General features: G+C 47.2%; 1 protein-coding gene across 2 annotated transcripts; it reads right to left on the bottom strand.

Moving 5' to 3' along the window:
• Nucleotides 1–299: 299 nt before the first annotated feature.
• hdlbpb (high density lipoprotein binding protein b) lies at nucleotides 300–22,732 on the bottom strand. 2 transcript variants are annotated; one of them, XM_052459678.1, is made up of 28 exons: nucleotides 22,559–22,732; nucleotides 21,271–21,350; nucleotides 20,687–20,780; nucleotides 20,170–20,324; nucleotides 19,839–20,057; nucleotides 19,420–19,626; nucleotides 18,713–18,928; nucleotides 17,766–17,972; nucleotides 17,378–17,485; nucleotides 16,880–16,984; nucleotides 16,416–16,494; nucleotides 16,189–16,328; nucleotides 15,971–16,075; nucleotides 15,756–15,869; nucleotides 15,582–15,668; nucleotides 15,314–15,445; nucleotides 14,688–14,906; nucleotides 14,284–14,505; nucleotides 13,779–13,997; nucleotides 10,337–10,481; nucleotides 9,746–9,915; nucleotides 9,417–9,521; nucleotides 8,961–9,095; nucleotides 8,747–8,890; nucleotides 5,456–5,635; nucleotides 5,092–5,208; nucleotides 4,736–4,882; nucleotides 300–4,594 (listed from the first exon to the last, which is right to left on the bottom strand). In XM_052459678.1, the coding sequence occupies exons 3-28, from the start codon at nucleotides 20,760–20,762 to the stop codon at nucleotides 4,502–4,504; spliced, it is 3,846 nt and encodes a 1,281-aa protein (XP_052315638.1). In that variant the 5' UTR covers nucleotides 20,763–20,780; nucleotides 21,271–21,350; nucleotides 22,559–22,732; the 3' UTR covers nucleotides 300–4,501. The 2 variants fall into 2 exon arrangements, with proteins under 2 accessions (XP_052315638.1, XP_052315639.1); XM_052459679.1 differs by having other exon boundaries at nucleotides 9,746–9,870; nucleotides 22,559–22,731.
• Nucleotides 22,733–23,096: the final 364 nt, after the last annotated feature.

Here is a 23,096-nt window from a genome sequence, read left to right as displayed (position 1 = left end):
TCATAGACAGAGCTATGGATGCAAGGACTGACCATCCATGATATTATAGTTTTATCCATGTTTTGAGGCTATATAGTGTTTGTTCAAACATTGAGAAAAACAAGCTTACATCTAAGATTCTGATGACAGTTGAACTAAGCTCATGAGTCATTTAAATTATATTCAAGAATCATTGATTGGGTACATATAATTTAAGTCAAAATGGATGTAGCAACTGCTGAGTAGCCCCTTAATCCAAGAAGAGAAAAGCCGTAAGTACAATATACTTAATTTATACCAATCAAAAAGAGAGGCTGTTTTTAGTTAACATTTTATTCAGAGTAGGAAAAAAAATCCAGTCACTGACAAACTGCAGTGTTGCATATTTACTCACACTTTCTTTCTAAATTATTCCTAAGAATGATTTCTTAAGGCCAATAAATTCAGCCCCCCCCACCCCTCCCCTCCCTCCCCTAACAACAAAAAAAATGCAGGCAGACTCCGGCTTCATTGCCTTGCCGACGGGTAGTGACACACCTACCCACATCTGTAATGTCAATATAAAATGTCTGACTCCAGTGAAAGTTCAAAGGTAAAACACAGGAGTGTTTAACAAATAAAAAGTAGTGCAACAGAAATTAGTTGCTTTACCACAAAGCTTAAACTGGTGACACATTTACAGTACATACTTAGTGTACAAAACATGAGGAACACCTCTTCCCATGACAGATTGACCAGGTGGAAGCTATGATCCCTTTATTGATGTCACTTGTTAAATCCACTTCAATCAGTGTGGATGAAGGGGAGGAGACAGGCAAAAAAAATTTAAGCTTTGAGATAAACATTGTGTGTGTGCCATTCAGAGGGTGAATGGGCAAGACAAAAGATTTAAGTGCCTTTGAACGAGGTATGACACTAGGTGACAGGTGCACCAGTTTGAGTGTGTCAAGAACTGCAACACTGTTGGGTTTTTCACACTCAACAGTTTCCTGTGTGTATCAAGAAATGGCCCACCACCCAAAGGTCAACGAGCCAACTTGACAGAACTGTGGGAAGCAATGGAGTCAATATGGGCCAGCATCCCTGTGGAACGCTTTCGGCACCTTGTGGAGTCCATATCCCGATGAATTGAGGCTGTTCTGAGGGCAAAAGTGGGTGCAACTCAATATTAGGGAGGTGTTCCTAATGGTTTTGTACATCTCCGAGTACACGTAAAAAAACAATCTATTCTTCCAGTTGGGTTGAATTGTCTGTCGTTTGTTAACTAGTCCATCCTCGGAGGGAAATAAAACAAATCTACAGGCTGTTCTCCTACATCAGTCCTCCTGTCCTTCACATCAGCATACAGGAGACGACCACAGAAATACAATAACTAGAACGGTAATTCCCATTCAAGCCAACATGGTCCGAGGGGCTTTCCCACCCCATCCTAGTCAATCTATTTGTACAGCGACAACAGGCACATGGAAGTTAAAACCGGCTCACTTCTGGAACTGCAAGTTCTCATTCCAAGTAGGTACAACGGGCGAGTTTGTTATGCATGGATATCTGATCCTCGGTCAGTTTCTAACTACAGTAGAGCAAAAGGGGCCTCAATGGAACGAAAGTCATCCTGATCACCACCACCCCGACTCGGTCGCGGAATGACGGAAGGGCCAAAGGGTGGTCAAATAAATAGACAAGTAAAAACAGTTTGTGCTACAAATGATATAAATAAGTGCAACGTTTTGATTCAGCAGAGCTTTGGAGTCCTATTCTCCCAGCAATACACAACACAGGAGGTTGGTGGCACCTTAATTGGGGAGGACGGGCTCGTGGTGACGGCTGAAGCGGAATGGTATCAAATACATCAAACACATTCCCATGCGTTTGGTACCGTTCCATGTGCGCCGTTCCAGCCGTTATGATGAGTCGTCGTCCTCCCCTCAGCAGCCTCCACTGATACACAAGTTGAGCTACTACTTGCGAGTGCACAAGTATTTTGGGGGAGTTGAAATATAATGGGTTTTTCTTTTCAAATGGATGGAGTCAAACTACACAAGGTGGCTGAACGGAGGGGTCGGGCGTAGAAAGGGAAAGGAGAGCGACGGAGCTGGAATTAAGACAAATACAAAGAAAGTTACTGATAAGAGGGAGTAAAAGATTGGTCAAGCTTCGTTGGAATGTACACCTTACGCACACACATACAGTCTTTCAAATGAAGTGAGGAAGAGAAATAAATAGAAACAACTTCATAACAACATACTAGTACATAACCAAATGGTCCCCCTCCCTCCCCCATACACACACTCCACTTCTGCTATGTGCTTTATGAAAACGCCAGATCACAGAAATGTCAATAAATAAAACGGGTTATAAATAAACAAAAACATAAATAACAAATATTATAAACTGGGTGATTTGAGCCCTGAATGCTGATTGGCTGACAGCCGTGGTATATCTGACCGTATACCATGGGTATGACAAAACATTTATTGTTACCGCTCTAAGTATGTTGGTAACCAGTTTATAATAGCAGTAAGGCAACTCAGGAGTTTGTGGTATATGGCCAATATACCACGGCTAAGGGCTGTATCCAGGCACTCCACGTTGCGTAACAGCACTTAGCCGCGGTATACTGGCCATATACCACACCGCCTTGTTGCTTAAATAAACAACCTGCGGTACACAGACCTCACAGGACTCACACGGTTAAGACTCAAAAGATGACTCACCATGAACAAAAACAATGGAAGCTAACTCTGATGAGTTTCAGTAATAACGGACTTGGATCAGCTAGTAACAGACTCAGGTTTTAAAAACACACCGTAAAACATCGTAGGAGTACGTCGTTTAAAAACTCCGCTCGCACAGTAGAACATTAAAATCTCCTTTCATCACCAAAACCGCAAAAATTAAGCAGTGTTTGCTTTACAACTCGTGGTTTAGTTCTGCCACCCTGTGAACCTAAAATCCTCCACATCCCTCTTGTCTTGTAAAGAGGGCTGTTGGTTGGCTGGTGCTCTCCAGTTTCACTACTTGCTGGCTTAAGTTGGTTCAAAAGACCGTTACAAGATGCCTGGGCTGTCGGTTTGGGGTTTGGCAGTGGGGTCCACTGACTAAAACAAGTCCTTTAAAATGCAACGACAACTCCAGCCATGTTGAAGTGACGTGGAGAGGCAAGACAAAGCAAGAAAACAAGAGAGGGAAAGTCTTTCCTCCAATGGAGGCGAGGGGGATGGAAGAGAGATGGAGAGAAGGGGATAGAGGAGAGATGGAGAGAAGGGGATAGAGGAGAGATGGAGAGAAGGGGATAGAGGAGAGATGGAGAGAAGGGGATAGAGGAGAGATGGAGAGAAGGGGATAGAGGAGAGATGGAGAGAAGGGGATAGAGGAGAGATGGAGAGAAGGGGATAGAGGAGAGATGGAGAGAAGGGGATAGAGGAGAGATGGAGAGAAGGGGATAAAGGAGAGATGGAAGACAATGGGATAGAGGAGAGATGGAGAGAAGGGGATAGAGGAGAGATGGAGAGAAGGGGATAAGAGGAGAGATGGAGAAGGGGATAGAGGAAAGATGGAGAGAAGGGGATAGCGGAGAGATGGATAGAAGGGGATGGAAGAGAGATGGAGAGAAGGGGATAGAGGAGAGATGGAGAGAAGGGGATAGAGGAGAGATGGAGAGAAGGGGATAGCGGAGAGATGGATAGAAGGAGATAGAGGAGAGATGGAGAGAAGGGGATAGAGGAGAGATGGAGAGAAGGGGGTGGAAGAGAGATGGAGAGAAGGGGGTGGAAGAGAGATGGAGAGAAGGGGATGGAAGAGAGATGGAGAGAAGGGGATAGAGGAGAGAAGGGGATAGAGGAGAGATGGAGAGAAGGGGATAGAGGAGAGAAGGGGATAGAGGAGAGATGGAGAGAAGGGGATAGAGGAGAGATGGAGAGAAGGGGATAGAGGAGAGATGGAGAGAAGGGGGTGGAAGAGAGATGGAGAGAAGGGGATGGAAGAGAGATGGAGAGAAGGGGATAGAGGAGAGAAGGGGATAGAGGAGAGATGGAGAGAAGGGGATAGAGGAGAGATGGAGAGAAGGGGATAGAGGAGAGATGGAGAGAAGGGGATAGAGGAGAGATGGAGAGAAGGGGATAGAGGAGAGAAGGGGATAGAGGAGAGAAGGGGATAGAGGAGAGAAGGGGATAGAGGAGAGAAGGGGATAGAGGAGAGATGGAGAGAAGGGGATAGAGGAGAGAAGGGGATAGAGGAGAGATGGGGATAGAGGAGAGAAGGGGATAGAGGAGAGAAGGGGATAGAGGAGAGATGGGGATAGAGGAGAGAAGGGGATAGAGGAGAGATGGAGAGAAGGGGATAGAGGAGAGATGGAGAAGAGATGAGGACGTGCTCTTTTTTCCTCTGGCCTTCCTGGGTTGCTGGTTGAGGGCAACAGCTGCGAAAGAGCAAAAAAATGAAAAGGGGGGAGGAGGCGAAGGCGAGTAGCGATTTGTCCAGTGTTTGTTCTTTCCCTCTCCTCTCTCTTGTTTTCCCAGATGTCTCAAAACTTCTTGGGGCCCCAGGCGGAGGTCTGTTTTGGGGCCAGGCCTGCGCCGAAGGTGGGGAAGTCCTCAGCATTACTCATATCAGGAGCCTGAGACACACAACAACACACAACGTCAGAACAACCTCACGATGACGAAGATATAGGCCTACATGATAATGACTATTGATGACGAGGAGGATACTGATAAAGATGACACAAAGAATTAGGACGAGAATCAAGATAAAACACCTTGTCGTTCCAGGGGGCGTCCCGCACCACAAAGCCCTTGGCCGCCGCCCCGCTGATGTCGCCACCCCCAACCCCCCCCCCCACTCCATAGCGGGATGGGGGCTTCATGTAGGCAGCCATCGTCTCGGTCTCTGTCACACTCAACATCTAGCATGGAATGTTGGAGAGACAGTAGGCAAATAAGAAGGGAGAAAGTAAGATAGTAGCAGAAGAGAGAGACAGAGAGAGACAGACAGAGACAGACAAAGAGAGAGAGACAGACAGAGAGACAGACAGAGAAAGACAGACAGATAGAGAGAGAGAGAGAGAGAGACAGAGAGAGATTTGCTGATAATTGTCTCTCGTCCATCACTCACATATTCCTCCTCCAGATTGAGGAGGTGGTCGACGGCGTTGTCCACACTCTCTGGTAGTCCAGTCACTGTCACCCTGCCTGGGTCCTCTGAACCCGGCTGGGGAAACCGGATGTCCACCTAAACACACACGACAGAGGAGAGAAACCATGCCACGTCAGAGTGTGGCACAAACACGGCTTCATTTGCATCCACAACATACTGTAGTTGTTAACATTTCAAAATAAAAGGGCCTAACAAACGGACTCCCGGAGGTACTGCCACAGAAAAAGAAAAAAGTCTCCCTCTAAAAACAAAACAAACTGGTGCTGCGATGTCGTGCGTCGCTGTGAACCCTGGGGTTCAATCACCTCCCCCACGCCCGTACCTTGAACTCTTCCATTGTCTTGCGGACGGCCTTGCCGCGGGCTCCGATGATGCGTGCGTGTGTACGGGGGTCCAGGTGCACGTCGTGACTGACCATCTCCTGCAGTGTTGACACCAGCAGCTCAATGGCTGACCGCGCCTCTTCTGTGTTACGCTCATACCCAGAGATCACTATCACATCCTGGCAGAGAGAGAGGGAACAGAGAGAGATCACTATCACATCCTGGAAGAGAGAGAGAGAGAACAGAGAGAGATCACTATCACATCCTGGAAGAGAGAGAGAGAGAACAGAGAGAGATCACTATCACATCCTAGCAGAGAGAGAGAACAGAGAGAGATCACTATCACATCCTGGAAGAGAGAGAGAACAGAGAGAGATCACTATCACATCCTGGCAGAGAGAGAGATCACTATCACATCCTGGAAGAGAGAGAGAGAACAGAGAGAGATCACTATCACATCCTGGCAGAGAGAGAGAGAGAACAGAGAGAGATCACTATCACATCCTGGCAGAGAGAGAGAGAGAACAGAGAGAGATCACTATCACATCCTGGAAGAGAGAGAGAACAGAGAGAGATCACTATCACATCCTGGCAGAGAGAGAGAGAGAGAGAGAACAGAGAGAGATCACTATCACATCCTGGAAGAGAGAGAGAACAGAGAGAGATCACTATCACATCCTGGCAGAGAGAGAGAGAGAACAGAGAGAGATCACTATCACATCCTGGAAGAGAGAGAGAACAGAGAGAGATCACTATCACATCCTGGCAGAGAGAGAGAGAGAACAGAGAGAGATCACTATCACATCCTGGCAGAGAGAGAGAACAGAGAGAGATCACTATCACATCCTGGAAGAGAGAGAGAGAGAACAGAGAGAGATCACTATCACATCCTAGCAGAGAGAGAGAACAGAGAGAGATCACTATCACATCCTGGAAGAGAGAGAGAACAGAGAGAGATCACTATCACATCCTGGCAGAGAGAGAGAGAGAACAGAGAGAGATCACTATCACATCCTGGCAGAGAGAGAGAGAGAACAGAGAGAGATCACTATCACATCCTGGCAGAGAGAGAGAGAGAACAGAGAGAGATCACTATCACATCCTGGCAGAGAGAGAGAGAGACCAGAGAGAGATCACTATCACATCCTGGCAGAGAGAGAGAGAGACCAGAGAGAGATCACTATCACATCCTGGCAGAGAGAGAGAGAGACCAGAGAGAGATCACTATCACATCCTGGCAGAGAGAGAGAGAGACCAGAGAGAGATCACTATCACATCCTGGCAGAGAGAGAGAGAGACCAGAGAGAGATCACTATCACATCCTGGAAGAGAGAGAGAGAACAGAGAGAGAACACTATCACATCCTGGGAGAGAGAGAGAGAGAACAGAGAGATCACTATCACATCCTGGGAGAGAGAGAACACTATCACATCCTGGCAGAGAGAGAGAGAACAGAGAGAGATCACTATCACATCCTGGAAGAGAGAGAGAGAACAGAGAGAGATCACTATCACATCCTGGGAGAGAGAGAACACTATCACATCCTGGGAGAGAGAGAACACTATCACATCCTGGGAGAGAGAGAGAGAGAGAACACTATCACATCCTGGGAGAGAGAGAGAGAGAGAACACTATCACATCCTGGGAGAGAGAGAGAGAGAGAACACTATCACATCCTGGGAGAGAGAGAGAGAGAGAACACTATCACATCCTGGGAGAGAGAGAGAACAGAGAGAGATCACTATCACATCCTGGCAGAGAGAGAGAGAGAGAGAACAGAGAGAGATCACTATCACATCCTGGAAGAGAGAGAGAACAGAGAGAGATCACTATCACATCCTGGCAGAGAGAGAGAGAGAACAGAGAGAGATCACTATCACATCCTGGAAGAGAGAGAGAACAGAGAGAGATCACTATCACATCCTGGCAGAGAGAGAGAGAGAACAGAGAGAGATCACTATCACATCCTGGCAGAGAGAGAGAACAGAGAGAGATCACTATCACATCCTGGAAGAGAGAGAGAACAGAGAGAGATCACTATCACATCCTAGCAGAGAGAGAGAACAGAGAGAGATCACTATCACATCCTGGAAGAGAGAGAGAACAGAGAGAGATCACTATCACATCCTGGCAGAGAGAGAGAGAGAACAGAGAGAGATCACTATCACATCCTGGCAGAGAGAGAGAGAGAACAGAGAGAGATCACTATCACATCCTGGCAGAGAGAGAGAACAGAGAGAGATCACTATCACATCCTGGAAGAGAGAGAGAGAGAACAGAGAGAGATCACTATCACATCCTGGCAGAGAGAGAGAGAGAACAGAGAGAGATCACTATCACATCCTGGCAGAGAGAGAGAACAGAGAGAGATCACTATCACATCCTGGAAGAGAGAGAGAGAGAACAGAGAGAGATCACTATCACATCCTGGCAGAGAGAGAGAGAGAGAACAGAGAGAGATCACTATCACATCCTGGAAGAGAGAGAGAGAACAGAGAGAGAACACTATCACATCCTGGGAGAGAGAGAGAGACAGAGAGATCACTATCACATCCTGGGAGAGAGAGAACACTATCACATCCTGGCAGAGAGAGAGAGAACAGAGAGAGATCACTATCACATCCTGGAAGAGAGAGAGAGAACAGAGAGAGATCACTATCACATCCTGGGAGAGAGAGAACACTATCACATCCTGGGAGAGAGAGAACACTATCACATCCTGGGAGAGAGAGAACACTATCACATCCTGGGAGAGAGAGAGAGAGAGAACACTATCACATCCTGGGAGAGAGAGAGAGAGAGAACACTATCACATCCTGAGAGAGAGAGAGAGAGACACTATCACATCCTGAGAGAGAGAGAGAGAGAGAGAGAGAGAGAGAGAGAGAGAGAGAGAGAGAGAGAGAGAGAGAGAGAGAGAGAGAGAGAGATCACCACCACATCCTGGGAGAGAGAGAGAACAGAGGGATAACAGAGAGAGATCACCTGGGAGAGGAGGGGGAAAAAGAGAATAAGAGAGTGGATGTGTAAATGAGAAAGACAGCACGGGAGATGGAGAGGAGAATTAGGTGCAGGAGGGAGTTGTGGAGTTTATAAACAAGAGGGGAGAGGATGAGACGGGGAGGGATGAGAACACAAGAAAGAACAGAGAGGAGAAGAGGACATGGCAGGGCGAGAAGAGAGAGAAGAACTGTAAACACAAAAATGACAAAGGAAAGATGAGAGGGAGTGGTGGAAGAGAGCGAGAGAGAGAGAACAACAGAAAAGAGCAAGACACACACTCTCCTGACCTGCAGTTCGTCCCCTTTATCTGGGAACTGGACGTTGACGTCGTGGTCTTTGCGGATCTGAGAGATGACCGCTCCCTTCCGGCCAATGATCTTGGGGTGGAACTTAGGATCTACTGAGATGGAGACCTTGAAGCTCCTCAAGGCCTGGAGGAACAGGGAGATAAACTAGTCAGTACTGTGTGTGTGTGTCTCCCTATTTAGTGTGTGTTCCTACCCTGTCCTCCTGTTCAGCCTGTAGTTCTTTGACTCTCTCCAGCAGGCCTGACTTGGCTCGCTCTACGTTGGCCACCTGACCTGTCACCTTGATCACATCCGACTGCTGCTCCGGCTGGGGTACCCAGATGTTCACCTACACACAAACACATACACAAACACACCGAGACACACACAGGGATTTACAGTAGAGTCAAATTTAGTCCGATTTTCCCACGGTTTCTTAGAGAAGGCACAGTAGAACAACTATCAATTTGACGGCAATCTGATCAAGACCAACTTAACATGAGGTAAAGCACTAAAATATAAATTATTTGCAGAATTGAATATCAGGGACGACAGTAGTTTGCGTGTCAAAAAGGCTATGATGAGCAAATGCAGTGTGCATTACATCAAGATTGAACGTCAGAGCTGCAGTTCTACACGTCCACCAGAGGAGGGCGATGGAGCTCCATACCTCATACTCCTCCATCATCTTCCTGATGCCACTGCCCTTCTGACCAATGATGTAACGGTGTAGCTCAAAGGACACCTCAACATCCTCCGTGACAGGGACCAGAGCCTGGAGGGTGTGTGTGTGTGTGTGTGTGTGTGTGTGTGTGTGTGTGTGTGTGTGTGTGTGTGTGTGTGTGAGCGAGTGAGAAAGAGAGGAGAGAGAGAGAGAGAGAGAGAGAGAGAGAGAGAGAGAGAGAGAGAGAGAGAGAAAGAAAGAGTGTGAGGAAAAAAATAAAGGACACAACACTCTCCCAACAGAGTGTGAAAAGTTAACATCTTAACAGTTTATACCAGTAGGGCGATCTTTGCCAGCTCACACTTCTCCGTCCGCCCTGAGATGGTGATGACGTCACACTTGCGAAGGACAAACTCCGCCTCCGGGCTGGCGTCACCGTTCTCCTGAGGGGGCTCCTGTCCTGCAGCGTCACCATGGCAACAAGAACACGGCTTTTTTGGAGTTTCTGGTGAAACTCCGGATGTTCAATTTCAAGATGACGTGTTTTGAACCAAACAACAAAAATGGGGTCATGTTTTTTTTAGGTAGAAATGAAGGTGCCGGATAGGTGTAGGTTAACCCATTACAGTCTAAGCCCGGTCTAAACCAGGGGAGGGGGGTTCTACTAAACTATATGGATTTTTTTTTAAGGTCATACCAAGGATCATTTAGCGATGTGATTTGTAATTTGTAAAGGCCCCTGGATGTATACAAAAAAAAATATTACATATTGGATTACATTTTTTGTTGTTGACCTTACTGCTATTAGCCCATGCAAACACATTGAATAACAGAGTCACTACATGGAACAACAGACATACCCCCCCCAGCCTCCATATACACCCCAGCCTCCATATTCCATTCATTTCCAGACCGCCTTGGCTGACCTGCTGTGTTGTTGTCATCTCTCTCCGGGAACTTGACCTGCACCTCGTAATCTCTGGTGATCTGCTGGATCCTGACGCCTTTCGGCCCCATCACAGCCCTGTGGTACCGCTGGGGGACCGCCACCTCAACACTCACCTGGGCCTCCTGCAGGGAGGGAGACGGTCATCAAAACAGACTACACAATGGTCGACTTCCTGCCCCGACTAGAAGCGCAGGCGTTGCATTACGTCAACCAAGGGATGCGTGCCACGTCACCAACGGTGCCGTCAGGCATCACACTGCTATATCATTTCAAATGTGTCAATGAGTGTCTTTAGTTGTAGTTAAAGCTATGACCCCTTATTGATGTCACTTCGATCCGTGCAGATTTCAATTTTTTATTTTACCTTTATTTAACTAGGCAAGTCAGTTAAGAACAAATTCTTATTTTCAATGACGGCCTAGGAACAGTGGGTGAACTGCCTGTTCAGGGGCAGAACGACATTTGTACCTTGTCAGCTCGGGGGTTTGAACTTGCAACCTTCCGGTTACTAGTCCAACAGTCTAACCACTAGGCTACCCTGCCGATGAAGGGGAGGAGACAGGTTAAGTCTTGAGACGTGGATTGTGAGTGGGCAAGACAGCAAAATGTAAGTGCCTTTGAACGGGGTGTGGCAGTAGGTGCCAGGCGCACCGGTTTGTGTCGAGAACTGCAACGCTGCTGGGTTTTTCACGCTCAACAGTTTCCCGTGTGAATCAAGAATGGTCCACCGCCAAAAGGACATCCAGCCAACTTGACACAACTGTGGGAAGAATTGGAGTCAATATGGGCCAGCATCGCTGTGGAACGCTTTCGACACCTGGTAGAGTCCATGCCCCGATGAATTGGGGATGTTTTGAGGGCAAAAGGGTGTACAACTCAATATTAGGGAGGTGTCCTTAATGATTTGTACACACAGTATATTTACAGTGAATTCGGAAAGTATTCAGGCCCCTTGAATTTTTCCCCATTTTGTTACGTTACAGCCTTATTCTAAAATGGATTAAATTAATGTTTTTCCTCATCAACCTACACAATACACCATAATGACTAGAGGTCGGCCGATTAATTGGAATGGCCGATTAATTAGGGCCGATTTCAAGTTTTCATATCAATCGGAAATCAGTATTTTTGGGCACTGATTTGCCGATTATTATTTTCTTTTTTTACACCTTAATTTAATCTTTATTTAACTTGGCAAGTCAGTTAAGAACACATTCTTATTTTCAATGACGGCCTAGAAACGGTGGGTGAACAACCTTGTTCAGGGGCAGAACGACAGATTTTCACCTTGTCAGCTCGGGGGATCCAATCTTGTAAACTTACAGTTTACTAGTCCAACGCAATAACGACCTGCCTCTCTCTCGTTGCACTCCACAAGGAGACTGCCTGTTACGCAAATGCAGTAAGCCAAGGTAAGTTGCTAGCTAGCATTAAACTTCTTATAAAAAACAATCAATCATAATCACTAGTTAACTACACATGGTTAATGATATTTCTAGATATTATCTAGCGTGTCCTGCGTTGCATATAATCTGACTGAGCATACAAGCATACAAGTATCTAAGTATCTGACTGAGCGGTGGTAGGCAGAAGCAGGTGCGTAAACATTCATTCAAACAGCACTCTTGTGCGTTTTGCCAGCAGCTCTTCGTTGTGCGTCAAGCATTGCGCTGTTTATGACTTCAAGCCTATCAACTCCCGAGATGAGGCTGGTGTAACCGAAGTGAAATGGCTGGCTAGTTAGTACACGCTACTCGCTCTGAGCCTTGGGGTGGTTGTTTTCCTTGCTCTGCATGGGTAACGCTGCTTCGATGTGGTGGCTGTTGTCGTTGTGTTGCTGGTTCGAGCCCAGGGAGGAGCGAGGAGAGTGACGGAAGCTATACTGTTACACTGCTAATACTAAAGTGACTATAAGAACATCCAATAGTCAACGGTTAATTAAATACGAATGGTATAGAGGGAAATAGTCCTATAATTCCTATAAAAACTACAACCTAAAACTTCTTACCTGGGAATATTGAAGACTCATGTTAAAAGGAACCACCAGCTTTCATATGTTCTCATGTTCTGAGCAAGGAACTTAAATGTTAACTTTCTTACATAGCACATATTGCACTTTTACTTTCTTCTCCAACACTTTGTTTGTGCATTATTTAAACCAAATTGAACATGTTTCATTATTTATTTGAGGCTAAATTGATTTTATTGATGTATTATATTAAGTTAAAATAAGTGTTCATTCAGTATTGTTGTAATTGTCATTATTACAAATACATAAAAATAAAAGAAATTGGCCAATTAATCGGTATCGGCTTTTTTTTTTGGGGTCCTCCAATAATCGGTATCGGCGTTGAAAAATCATAATCGGTCGACCTCTAATAATGACAAAGCAAAAACAGGATTTCAATATAAGGCCCACCGTTGACAGTGCATGTCAGAGTAAAAACCAAACCACGAGGTTGAAGGAATTGTCCGTAGAGCTCTGAGACAGGATTATGTTGAGGCACAGATCTGGGGAAGGGTACCAAAAAAATGTCTGCAGCATAGAGTTGTTGTCATTACTGCATAGAGTTGTTGTCATTACTGCATAGAGTTGTTGTCATTACTGTATAGAGTAGTTGTCATTACTGTATAGAGTGGTTGTCATTACTGTATAGAGTTGTTGTCATTACTGCATAGAGTTGTTGTCATTACTGCATAGAGTTGTTGTCATTACTGTACAGAGTTGTTGTCATTACTGCATAGAGTTGTTGTCATTACTGCATAGAGTTGTTGTCATTACTGCATAGAGTAGTTGTCATTACTGCATAGAGTAGTTGTCATTACTGCATAGAGTTGTTGTCATTACTGCATAGAGTTGTTGTCATTACTGCATAGAGTTGTTGTCATTACTGCATAGAGTTGTTGTCATTACTGTATAGAGTGGTTGTCATTACTGTATAGAGTGGTTGTCATTACTGTATAGAGTTGTTGTCATTACTGCATAGAGTAGTTGTCATTACTGCATAGAGTAGTTGTCATTACTGCATAGAGTTGTTGTCATTACTGCATAGAGTTGTTGTCATTACTGTATAGAGTTGTCATTACTGCATAGAGTAGTTGTCATTACTGCATAGAGTAGTTGTCATTACTGCATAGAGTTGTTGTCATTACTGTATAGAGTTGTCATTACTGCATAGAGTAGTTGTCATTACTGCATAGAGTTGTTGTCATTACTGCATAGAGTAGTTGTCATTACTGCATAGAGTAGTTGTCATTACTGCACAGAGTTGAGTTGTTATTCATAAGTTATTACAAACTATTTTACATATCACGTATTGGCTTGAGTCAATATAAGACTACACACTTCAGAACACATAAACAGAATGGAACACACCACCCCAGACCCCCACACACACTCTCCACACACACTAACCTACCAGATCCTCTATGATCTCCTGGATTCTTCGTTTGGCTGCCTCCACACAGTCCTTGGCCCCCTTCAGTGTGATGCGGTCGCTGTGAGTCCCGGTGCGGGGGAAGCTGACCGCCACGCCGCCGTATTCCTCCGCCAGCTCCCTCAACACCTGGCCTCGCCGGCAGACAAAGTACCGGTGGTGCCGCGTCTCCACAACCAGGCTGTCCTCCACCACGTCGTCCTGAGAGAGAGGGGGGAGAAGGGGCAGGGAGGAGGGGGTGGGGGAGTAGGAAGATGGGGGATCAGTAAAACAGAGGTAGAAAAAAATGTGACCCCTCTGAGCTTCGTAAATTACAGACCAACAAAAAAACGAAAAATATATGCTTTTCTCTATGCTGTTAATATCCACAGTTTCAAATCTTGAACATGTTAAGTTACTGGACGAGCGCCTCTGTTTAAAAGCTTTTGCTTCTCTTTCTACCTACTGAACAGGAATCTGTTCCAACAGAAATCATCCGGACTAGTACCAGGTTTTTGACGAGTGTCTCCAGTTCTTTCTGGGCCAGTCTGACAGCCTCCTCCCTGCCTATGATGGTGATGAGCTCCTGCTCCGGCTCGTCGGGAGACGGGAAGATGATGCGAGCGCCCGTCCTCTCCCGCACACCACGGATGTTCACCCCGCCCTTTCCAATCAGGAACTTGTGGTACTCCGGCTTGGCCTGCAGCTCCGCCGTGAAGTTGTTCACTTGCTGTAAAACGAGAAGAAAGAGGAGAGAAAGAGAGGAGGTGTAAGAGACTGGTGCTATTCAATTAAACCCAAAAATGTGAAACCAATTCTTCCACATTCTGCCTAATTCATGAAGGCGGGGAGGGGGGTGGTGGTGGGAGACAGACCTCCTTGCCATTTCTCCTCTACCTCCTCCTCCCTCACCTTCTCTTCAGCCAGTTGTAGTAGCTGTCTCTTGGCCCTCTCCACCTCCCCGGCGGGCCCTCTGACAGTCACCCTGTCTGACCCGGAGCCCTCGGAGGGGAAGTGGATGTGCACCCCGCCACAGTCTTCCATGACGGCCCGCACCAGGCAGCCCTTAGAGCCTATCAGAGAATTGTGGAGCTTGGCCGGGATGGTCACATCTGACTCCTTGATGTTGGCCTGGAGAGAGAGAGAAAGGAAGGAAGGAAGGGAGGGAGGGGGAATGGTTGAATCATCGAGAGAGAAGAAGAGAGAGAGCGACAGAGAGAGAGCGACAGAGAGAGCGACAAAGAGACACTTGAGAGAAAGAGAGAGCGACAGAGAGAGAGACACTGGCGAGAGAGGGAGAGGAGACAGAGAGACACTTGAGAGAGAGAGGAGACAGAGAGACACTTGAGAGAGAGAGAGAGGAGACAGAGAGACACTTGAGAGAGAGAGGAGACAGAGAGACACTTGAGAGAGAGAGAGAGAGAGAGAGGAGACCGAGAGACACTTGAGAGAGAGAGAGAGGAGACAGAGAGACACTTGAGAGAGACAGAGAGAGAGAGAGAGACACACACACACACACACACACAGTGTTCTCTCACCAGTTCTCTCTGGATGGCTAGGATCCTGTCTCTGGCTGCTTCACAGTGGTTCTTCCTCCCAGTGATCACTATCATCTCACTATTACTGTTCTCCGTGGGCAGGTCAATCTTAGTGGTGGTCTCCTCACGGATCTGTGGGACACACGCACAAACACACATCATAAGAATGGCATACATTTTAAATGGAGGTTATTAGTTACAAGCACGTGTCAACACTTTAAAGTTAGACCAATATTTTGTCCTACTCTTCACACATTTCATCTCTCACCTTTTTGATGTTGGCGCCTCCTTTGCCGATGATGTTTTTGTGGAACTGTTTGAAGATGGGGATGGAGAGGGAGAAGCTGTTCTCCATCTGAGAGAAAAACAAAAAGGAGCGGTGAGTAACCAGGAAGTGGTCCATTGTAAACAGGAAGTAATGCATGAATCAGTCAGGTCGTACCAGGTCTGCGATGAGTTTTGCCAGAAACTTGGCACACTTCTCCACCTCGTTCTTGGGCCCTCTCAGCTGCACAATGTCACTCTTCTGAGCCGGGTCGGGGAAATTGATCATGACCTGAAAGAGAGCGTCCAAAATAAGTCCGATTTCACACTAGAATGGGAAGTTACACTCCTAATATCATAAAGGGATAAAAAAAAAAAGTTGAACCTTGTTACCTCTGGGAACTTATCCCGGACCTCTTTGATCTTCTCCCCTTTCTGGCCGATGATGGCGCGGTGGAACTTCTGCTCGACAATCAAGTCTTTGGTACGCTCGTTCTCCTGCCCAGGGGAGGAAAGAACAGTTGTCACCATTGAATATGGACTCCGTCCAAGTTGCCGGGCCACTATCCCAAATGAATGGGAGAGGATGGCACCCCCCCCGCCGTCCTCACCATCCTCTGTGCCATTTCCATCAGCTCCCTGCGTGCCAGCTGCACCCCCTTGGGGTCACCCTCGATCCGGACCAGGCCGCTTCGATCCGGCTCCTGTGGGATCCACACCGACACCTTGTACTGCTCTTTAATCCGGTTAACTGAAAAACACAGCATGGGATTTACATGGCTATATATTAGAAAGGGTGTGTGTGTGTGCGTTTGTGCGTGTGTGTGTGTGTACTCACTGTTGGCTCCGTTCTTGCCGATGAGGTGTCTGTGAAAGCGCTGGTCTATGTTGACGTCAGTGTAGTCCATCCTCACCAGCTTAACACCAGGAAACAGGGTTTACATGTTAGAGTAGACGGCCTGGTTCCTTGCAAGATGTCCTCATATCTAGGGAGGTTCTGTACGTTGGTGGGTTAGGACTGGGCTGCTGTTAATGCATTTGGAAAAGGTGTCATTTGAACAAAACGTATTGAGCGATACATCGATATTGATCAGTTGTGTGTGTGTGTGTGTGTGTGTGTGTGTGTGTGTGTGTGTGTGTGTGTGTGTGTGTGTGTGTGTGTGTGTGTGTGTGTGTGTGTGTGTGTGTGTGTGTGTGTGTGTGTGTGTGTGTGTGTGTGTGAGAGAGTGAGACTGCGACATGCAGCTCTGCGGTGGGAACGAGGGGCCGTCACGCAGCTCCACGGTGGAAGCCCGAACTCACCAGGTCTCTGATGATGTCTTGTATCTGAAGCTGGGCCTGCTCCACCTCCTCCGTGGGGCCCTCCAGGGATATCTGCTCCTCGCCGTCTGTGAACTCAATGTGAACCTAAACACACAGGGGTTAAAGGTCAGGGGTCAAGCCACTTAAAGGGGTCATCTGGTTCTGGCTCCCTCCACATGTCAGCTCAGTGAGCTAAGTGTGTCTCAATGTAGCTAGGGAGGTAAAGCGCTTGAATCCCTGGAGTGCAGCAGGTATATCAGGCTTTTTAAGAGTAATCCATAAGTAGTGCACTATACAGGGATTGGTTGGCACTACTGACAGACATGTGTCTGAGCCAAGCACTTCCCAGGCGGGTAAACATATAAACTCATGTTTCTGTCTGCAACCAAATATTTTGCCATATCCCTCGCTCCTTCTCTCCCCCTATCCCGCCTCTCTCCCCAATTCTCTCTCTCTCCCCTCTCCCGTCTCTCATGTCGACCTCTCACTCTCACACACCTTGGGTAGCTGCTGTGTGATGCGTCCGATGTTCTGTCCCTTCTTTCCGATGATGAAGCGATGGAGCCAGGCCGGGGCAGTCACCTCCACCACCATCACACTCTTGGCCTGCAGACAGAGAGGCAATCAGGATCAGACACACATGCTGTATATCTCTCACACACACACACACACACACACACACACACACACACACACACACACACACACACACACACACACACACACACACACACACACACACACACACACACACACACACAAGATTAATAAACTACTTGACTTGTTGATTAAAAGCAGAAAACAAATCAGCAAACAAGACAATCGCTCCTCTCCTCTCCCCACTTCCTCCTCCTCCTCCTCCTCCTCCTCCTCCTCCTCCAATCACCTTGGAGTAGACCTGTGTAAGTGCAGGGCCCAGCTTGTCCGGCTCGCCCCTCAGGATGATGGTCTCCGAGCAGGAGTCCAGCGGGGGCATCTCCACAGAAACCCCAGTGGTCTCCATGATCTCATGCAGGCTGTTGCCTTTAGGCCCCACAATGTACTTGTGCTGCGACTTCTTCACCTCCACTGAGATGGAGGTGGTCTTTCTCTTCTGGAGGACGTGGGGAAGGTGAGGAAGGGGAAGGAAGAGGAAAGGGGAGGGGTGACAGAGGGGAAAGGAAAGAGGCAGACAAAAAAAGAGACAAAGTGTGCATGAGAGAAAGAGAGTGAGAGAGAGTGGAGAGAGAGAGTGGAGAGTAGAGAGTCTCAGGTACAGTACAGTATTATGCAGTAAAGTACCATTAGCATTCCCATCCTATTGTCTTTCCCTTCCACTAGAATCCATACCCATTATCTCTGCCTGCTCTGTATCACCAACCCACAAACGGCTCCACTGTAGCACAATGTCTCCTTCTCTTCGTCCTCTCTATGGTTCTCTGCACAGTCCTCCATCCATCCTTTACACACTCACTTTCCCTCACCATGAACCTCTATTGTCTAACACCGTCTGCTTCTGTGAAATCGTGTCTAAGACGCACAAATCCATACAGTCCAGCGTCAACCACAACGCCCCCAGGCTGTGCGCACACAGGCACACACAGAGGGGGGGGAATCCGTTAGTGTTGACGTTCTGTGATTGACTGCTGTTTTGTAGGTTCCTACAGTGTTCAGCTAGCACACCTGTGTAGTTTATTGTATAGTGGTTCCTAAGCAACCCGCTCCCTCTCAAACCCAACCTTGACATCAAACACTGACAAAAGGTAAGTCAATGTCATTCAGCGATACATTTGCTTGGATATTATGTGAAGATGTCGGGTTCGGGTCAGCTCTCGCTCTCACACACACACACACCTTCTCGTCGTAGATGGCCCGTATGCGGCTGATGGCGAGGGCGACAGCCTCCTTCTCCCCGGTGATGACGATCTCGTCCTTGTGCAGGCTGGGCGGGGGGATGCTGACGCGGGCCCCCGTCTCTTGACACAGTTCCTGGACCAGACGGTTGTAGGCCCCAGCGATGAACGGGTGGAACACCTTCTCCAGGGAGAGACGCTCCACTGCTCGCTTGTCCTGGAGCAGAGGAGATGGAGAAAAATGTCAAACGATCAAGTATTGTATGACACACGCACATATCTACACCATACGTAACCATATCAACATGGGTCTTTTTGTCTGGGTTTCATACCATATCATTAGGGCTGTGACGATAACACAATTTTATTCCATGGCAAAAAAATGAAAACACGACGTGGGCCATTCTCTTTCTTGTCCTTTAAAAACCTGCTGTATGTAAAATATTGTGTGCTAATGTGTAAATAAACGTGACTCTAGATGACAACATAATGATGTTTGTTTCCAACATTAGGGCTGGTTTCATAAAAAAGTTAAAGCCGCTTCGTGTTCTGTTTCCTTTCCACGGTACTAACAAGTATTGCGATTACTGGCATCGTCCCGGCCCTAATAATTAGTATGTCAAAAAAGAATTAACATATCGCTCAAAGCTGAAGCGTCTCTGTCATCATCATCATCATTTTTCCCTTTGACCCCTGGCCCCCTCTGACCTGTTCGGCTGATATCAGCAGTATCTCGTGACGAGCCTTCTCGATGCCCTCCTTGGTGCCTGTGATTCTGATGTTGAGGCTGGGGTCGTCAGGTCGGGGGATGGCGATCTTCGTGGCCGTTTTCAGCTCCAGCTCCTGGAGTTTCTCACCGTTCTTACCGATCACAAACCGGTGGTGCTCCTTGGGGATGGCCACCGTGGCTGAAGCCTGTGAACAAGGGAGGGGAGGATGGGTGGAGGGAGGGAGGGATGGAGGGAGGGAGAAACACAAATGTATATCGCAATAACAATAAATATGATCGGTATGACATTTGATATATCGTCCAACCCTACGCTGAACATGGAGAGCCTTTATAACGTTATGCACCTGGGAATGGAGATTGGATTGAAAAACTAAAATTGAAAAACTAAAATCTGAACCTGTGTCTGCAGCCGAGACACGATCTCCTTACGGGCCTTCATGACAGAGTCCAGTTTCCCAGTGACCATGATGGAGAGGCCCTGGTCCTTGGCCAGCGACAGCTCGATGTGAGCCCCCGTCCTCTGCATGATGTCCAGGCACACCTTGGCCTCCTCGCCCCCGTCACCAAACTGGCTGTTGTCCTTGTAGCGCCGCTCCTCCAGGGGCACGTTGAACACCTGGGAGAAGGAGGGGGAGGAGGAGGAGGAGGAGGAGGGGGGAGAAGGTGGTGTGATGCTGAGACCACAACAGACTGTGTTGTACGTGTGCTTCGACATATGTGCCCGTTACCTGGGTGATGACAGAGGCTTTGATGGGTCTGATCTTGGAGCCCCACGCCCCGGCAGGCTCTCCAGACGTGTCCCCCGGAGCTCCCTTATTCTCCGGGAGCGGAGGGAAGGCCTCCAGGTAGGTGGGGATATAGGCCTCATCCTCGGGTACACCGCCTTGAAGGAGGGGAGGGATGGATGGACGGAGAGAGCGACAGAGACATGGAAATAGAGGGGTAGAAACAAAGGCAGAAAGAGAGATTAATGCAACCTCAAAGGCAGAAAATGCCAAACCGACACTCAAAACACAATCCAAAATCCATAGACTTAGCAATAGCCTTAAAGCGTTTTCTTGACCAGAGGTTACATTCCTAACGTAGAAAGCGTAAAAGAAAGTTCCCACATTCTGTTTCAAGCGGACAAGGAAGCTTGGCTGAAGAATGATGTATCCCTGAAAACCGGATGCATTCGCTTGTAGGCAACTCCAATAAGGGTGAGTAAATAGAACTCTATCCACTGGTCCCAGACCAGTAGAATACCTGTCATCTCCTGGTCTTTGATTCCGCTACGGTGCTCGGCAAAGCTCTCCGGGGTCAACACAGCCACAGAGCTCATGGTTCAAGAGTTATTCCACTGGAAGAGAAGGTGAAGAAGACACGGAAAGAGGATAGTATTAAACGCTGAGCCATACGTTTGTGGTCCCAAACTGCTTCCTCAAGTGTGACAGCCCACCATAAATACCGACTGGAGACAATTATTTGATCATTAATAGCCCGATAAGAGTTCTCTCTAGACCACCCCTCTCCTCATACACTGCACTCTCTTTATAATTTAGGCCTACGGTTCCTTCTCCAGTATTATATCCTCAGTGGGTTTCTAGTCCCAGAAGAGAGAGCGACTCCCACTAGGGTAGTGGTTTAGCACCTGAGATTCAGCACCAATTAAAACCACACACACCTTGAAAATACATAGACTACAACACATCCATAGGCTAAACCTTTGAGTTACAACAGATTTACGATTTCGATCTCGTGAAGGAAAAACAGAGATAATGGCAAGACATGCGTTTAAACTTTGTGCCAATAGCTATCCACCTTTCCTGGCCAGAGAGACCGGCACTCACCTGCAAAAGGTCAGTTACCAGAGAGTCCGTCCTGTTGGTGGCTACCGTAATCGTTTCAGTGCGAGTCTGCGGGTTTGGTCCTGGAGGGAAAGACAGAGACATACAGAGGAAAGAACAATCAAAAGCCCAGTGTGGGGGCTGGTCAAAACAGTACTGACAAACACAGAGGGGAAAACACTGACAAGCAAAGATTGATCAAATACACCTTTCATCTCTCTCTCTCTCTCTCTCTCTCTCAGACACACACACCAAAACAACAAGCTCCCTCACCCCGCAACCCCAGTGATTTTGTTAGCCCTCAAGAGTAGGAACCAGGCCCCTGCTGTGGTGGTTCATGTCCAGGGGCCGGCAGGAGAAGCAGTAAATAGATGGTACTATGGATAGACTCCCACTCTCTTCTCCCCCTGTTCTGGCTCCTTCCCTGGACACCTGTGTGTGTGTGTGTGTGTGTGTGTGTGTGTGTGTGTGTGTGTGTGTGTGTGTGTGTGTGTGCCCTGAAGACCTGACAGCCTAATTGGCCCCTCTGCCTGGGAGCAGAAAGGAGCACCAACTACCTTCCGCTGGGATGAGACTCACAGTGCACGCACACACACACACACACACACACACACACACACACACACACACACACACACACACACACACACACACACACACACACACACACACACACACACACACACACACACACACACACACACGAGCTTTAAACTTAAACCTGATCAACAGAATTGTTGACATGCAAACAGAGTTAACAAACAGGATTGGGGTCATGATAAACCCAACCAACAACACAAAACACATTGTTCAGTACGTGTAACACACACACACACACGCACGCACGCACGCACGCAGTGGATAGTGAACTAGTACATTGCTGAATGATGCGCATAACTAAGCATTTATTGTTTCATCCATGATAGCTTGCCACATAATGAACATAAGCTAGCTACAGTAACTAACGTTAGGCATTCAGCGAACTAACAGTAACAGTGCAGGCTGACAGGCTAACGTTGACTGATAATCGGCTAACAAGCCTGCTATAATGTATATGGATTAGCTAGCTACCATTAGCTAGCTAGCCAGACAGATAACGGTAACAGTATTTTGCATCGCTAGCTGTACTGTTACTTTAGCTGGCTAGCTAACTATAGCTGGTGTTGTTACACATTTTATAGCTACTGTACTGTACTGTTGTGATCATGTTCTCCACAATACTTGCAATCTCTTACATTGAAATTACATATTGTATAACAACACACATATTCTAACGTGTAAGTAATCGTACCTTGTAAGACGAAATTTAAATGCTCTTCAATTTGACGGGTGATGTAAACACACGCTCCCTCACACATTCAATCACTGATTGGTCTGAAAGCGTTTCCCTTGCGGCGGAGGGGTTTCCACGTACGGTTAGTGCTATATGGAATCATTGGGACGTCCTTACCCTAACCGTACCCTTGCCCCTATCCTTGCCCTAACCCTTATCGTTACCCTTGCCCTAAACCTTATCCTAACATTATAAGCAGGGTGGTTCGAGCCCAGAATGCCGATTGGCTGACAGACGTGGTATATTAGACCGTATACCACGGGTATGACACAAATTTTATGTGTACTGCTCTAATTACGTTGGTAACCAGTTCATAACAGCAATAAGGTGGTATATGACCAATTTACCACGGCTAAGGTCTGTATCCATTCGCTCTGTATTGCATCGTGCATAAGAACAGCTTTTAGCCGTGGTAAATTGGCCATATACCACAACTCCTCGGGCTTTATTGCTTAAATAACACATTGAACAGTAACCCTAACCGTTAGGGCCTAAC

This window comes from Oncorhynchus keta, chromosome 13, assembly GCF_023373465.1.
Source record: "Oncorhynchus keta strain PuntledgeMale-10-30-2019 chromosome 13, Oket_V2, whole genome shotgun sequence".
Taxonomy (NCBI): Eukaryota; Metazoa; Chordata; class Actinopteri; order Salmoniformes; family Salmonidae; genus Oncorhynchus; species Oncorhynchus keta.
Note: the sequence above shows the minus strand (reverse complement) of the source record. Positions and strands in the feature narration are given on the sequence as shown.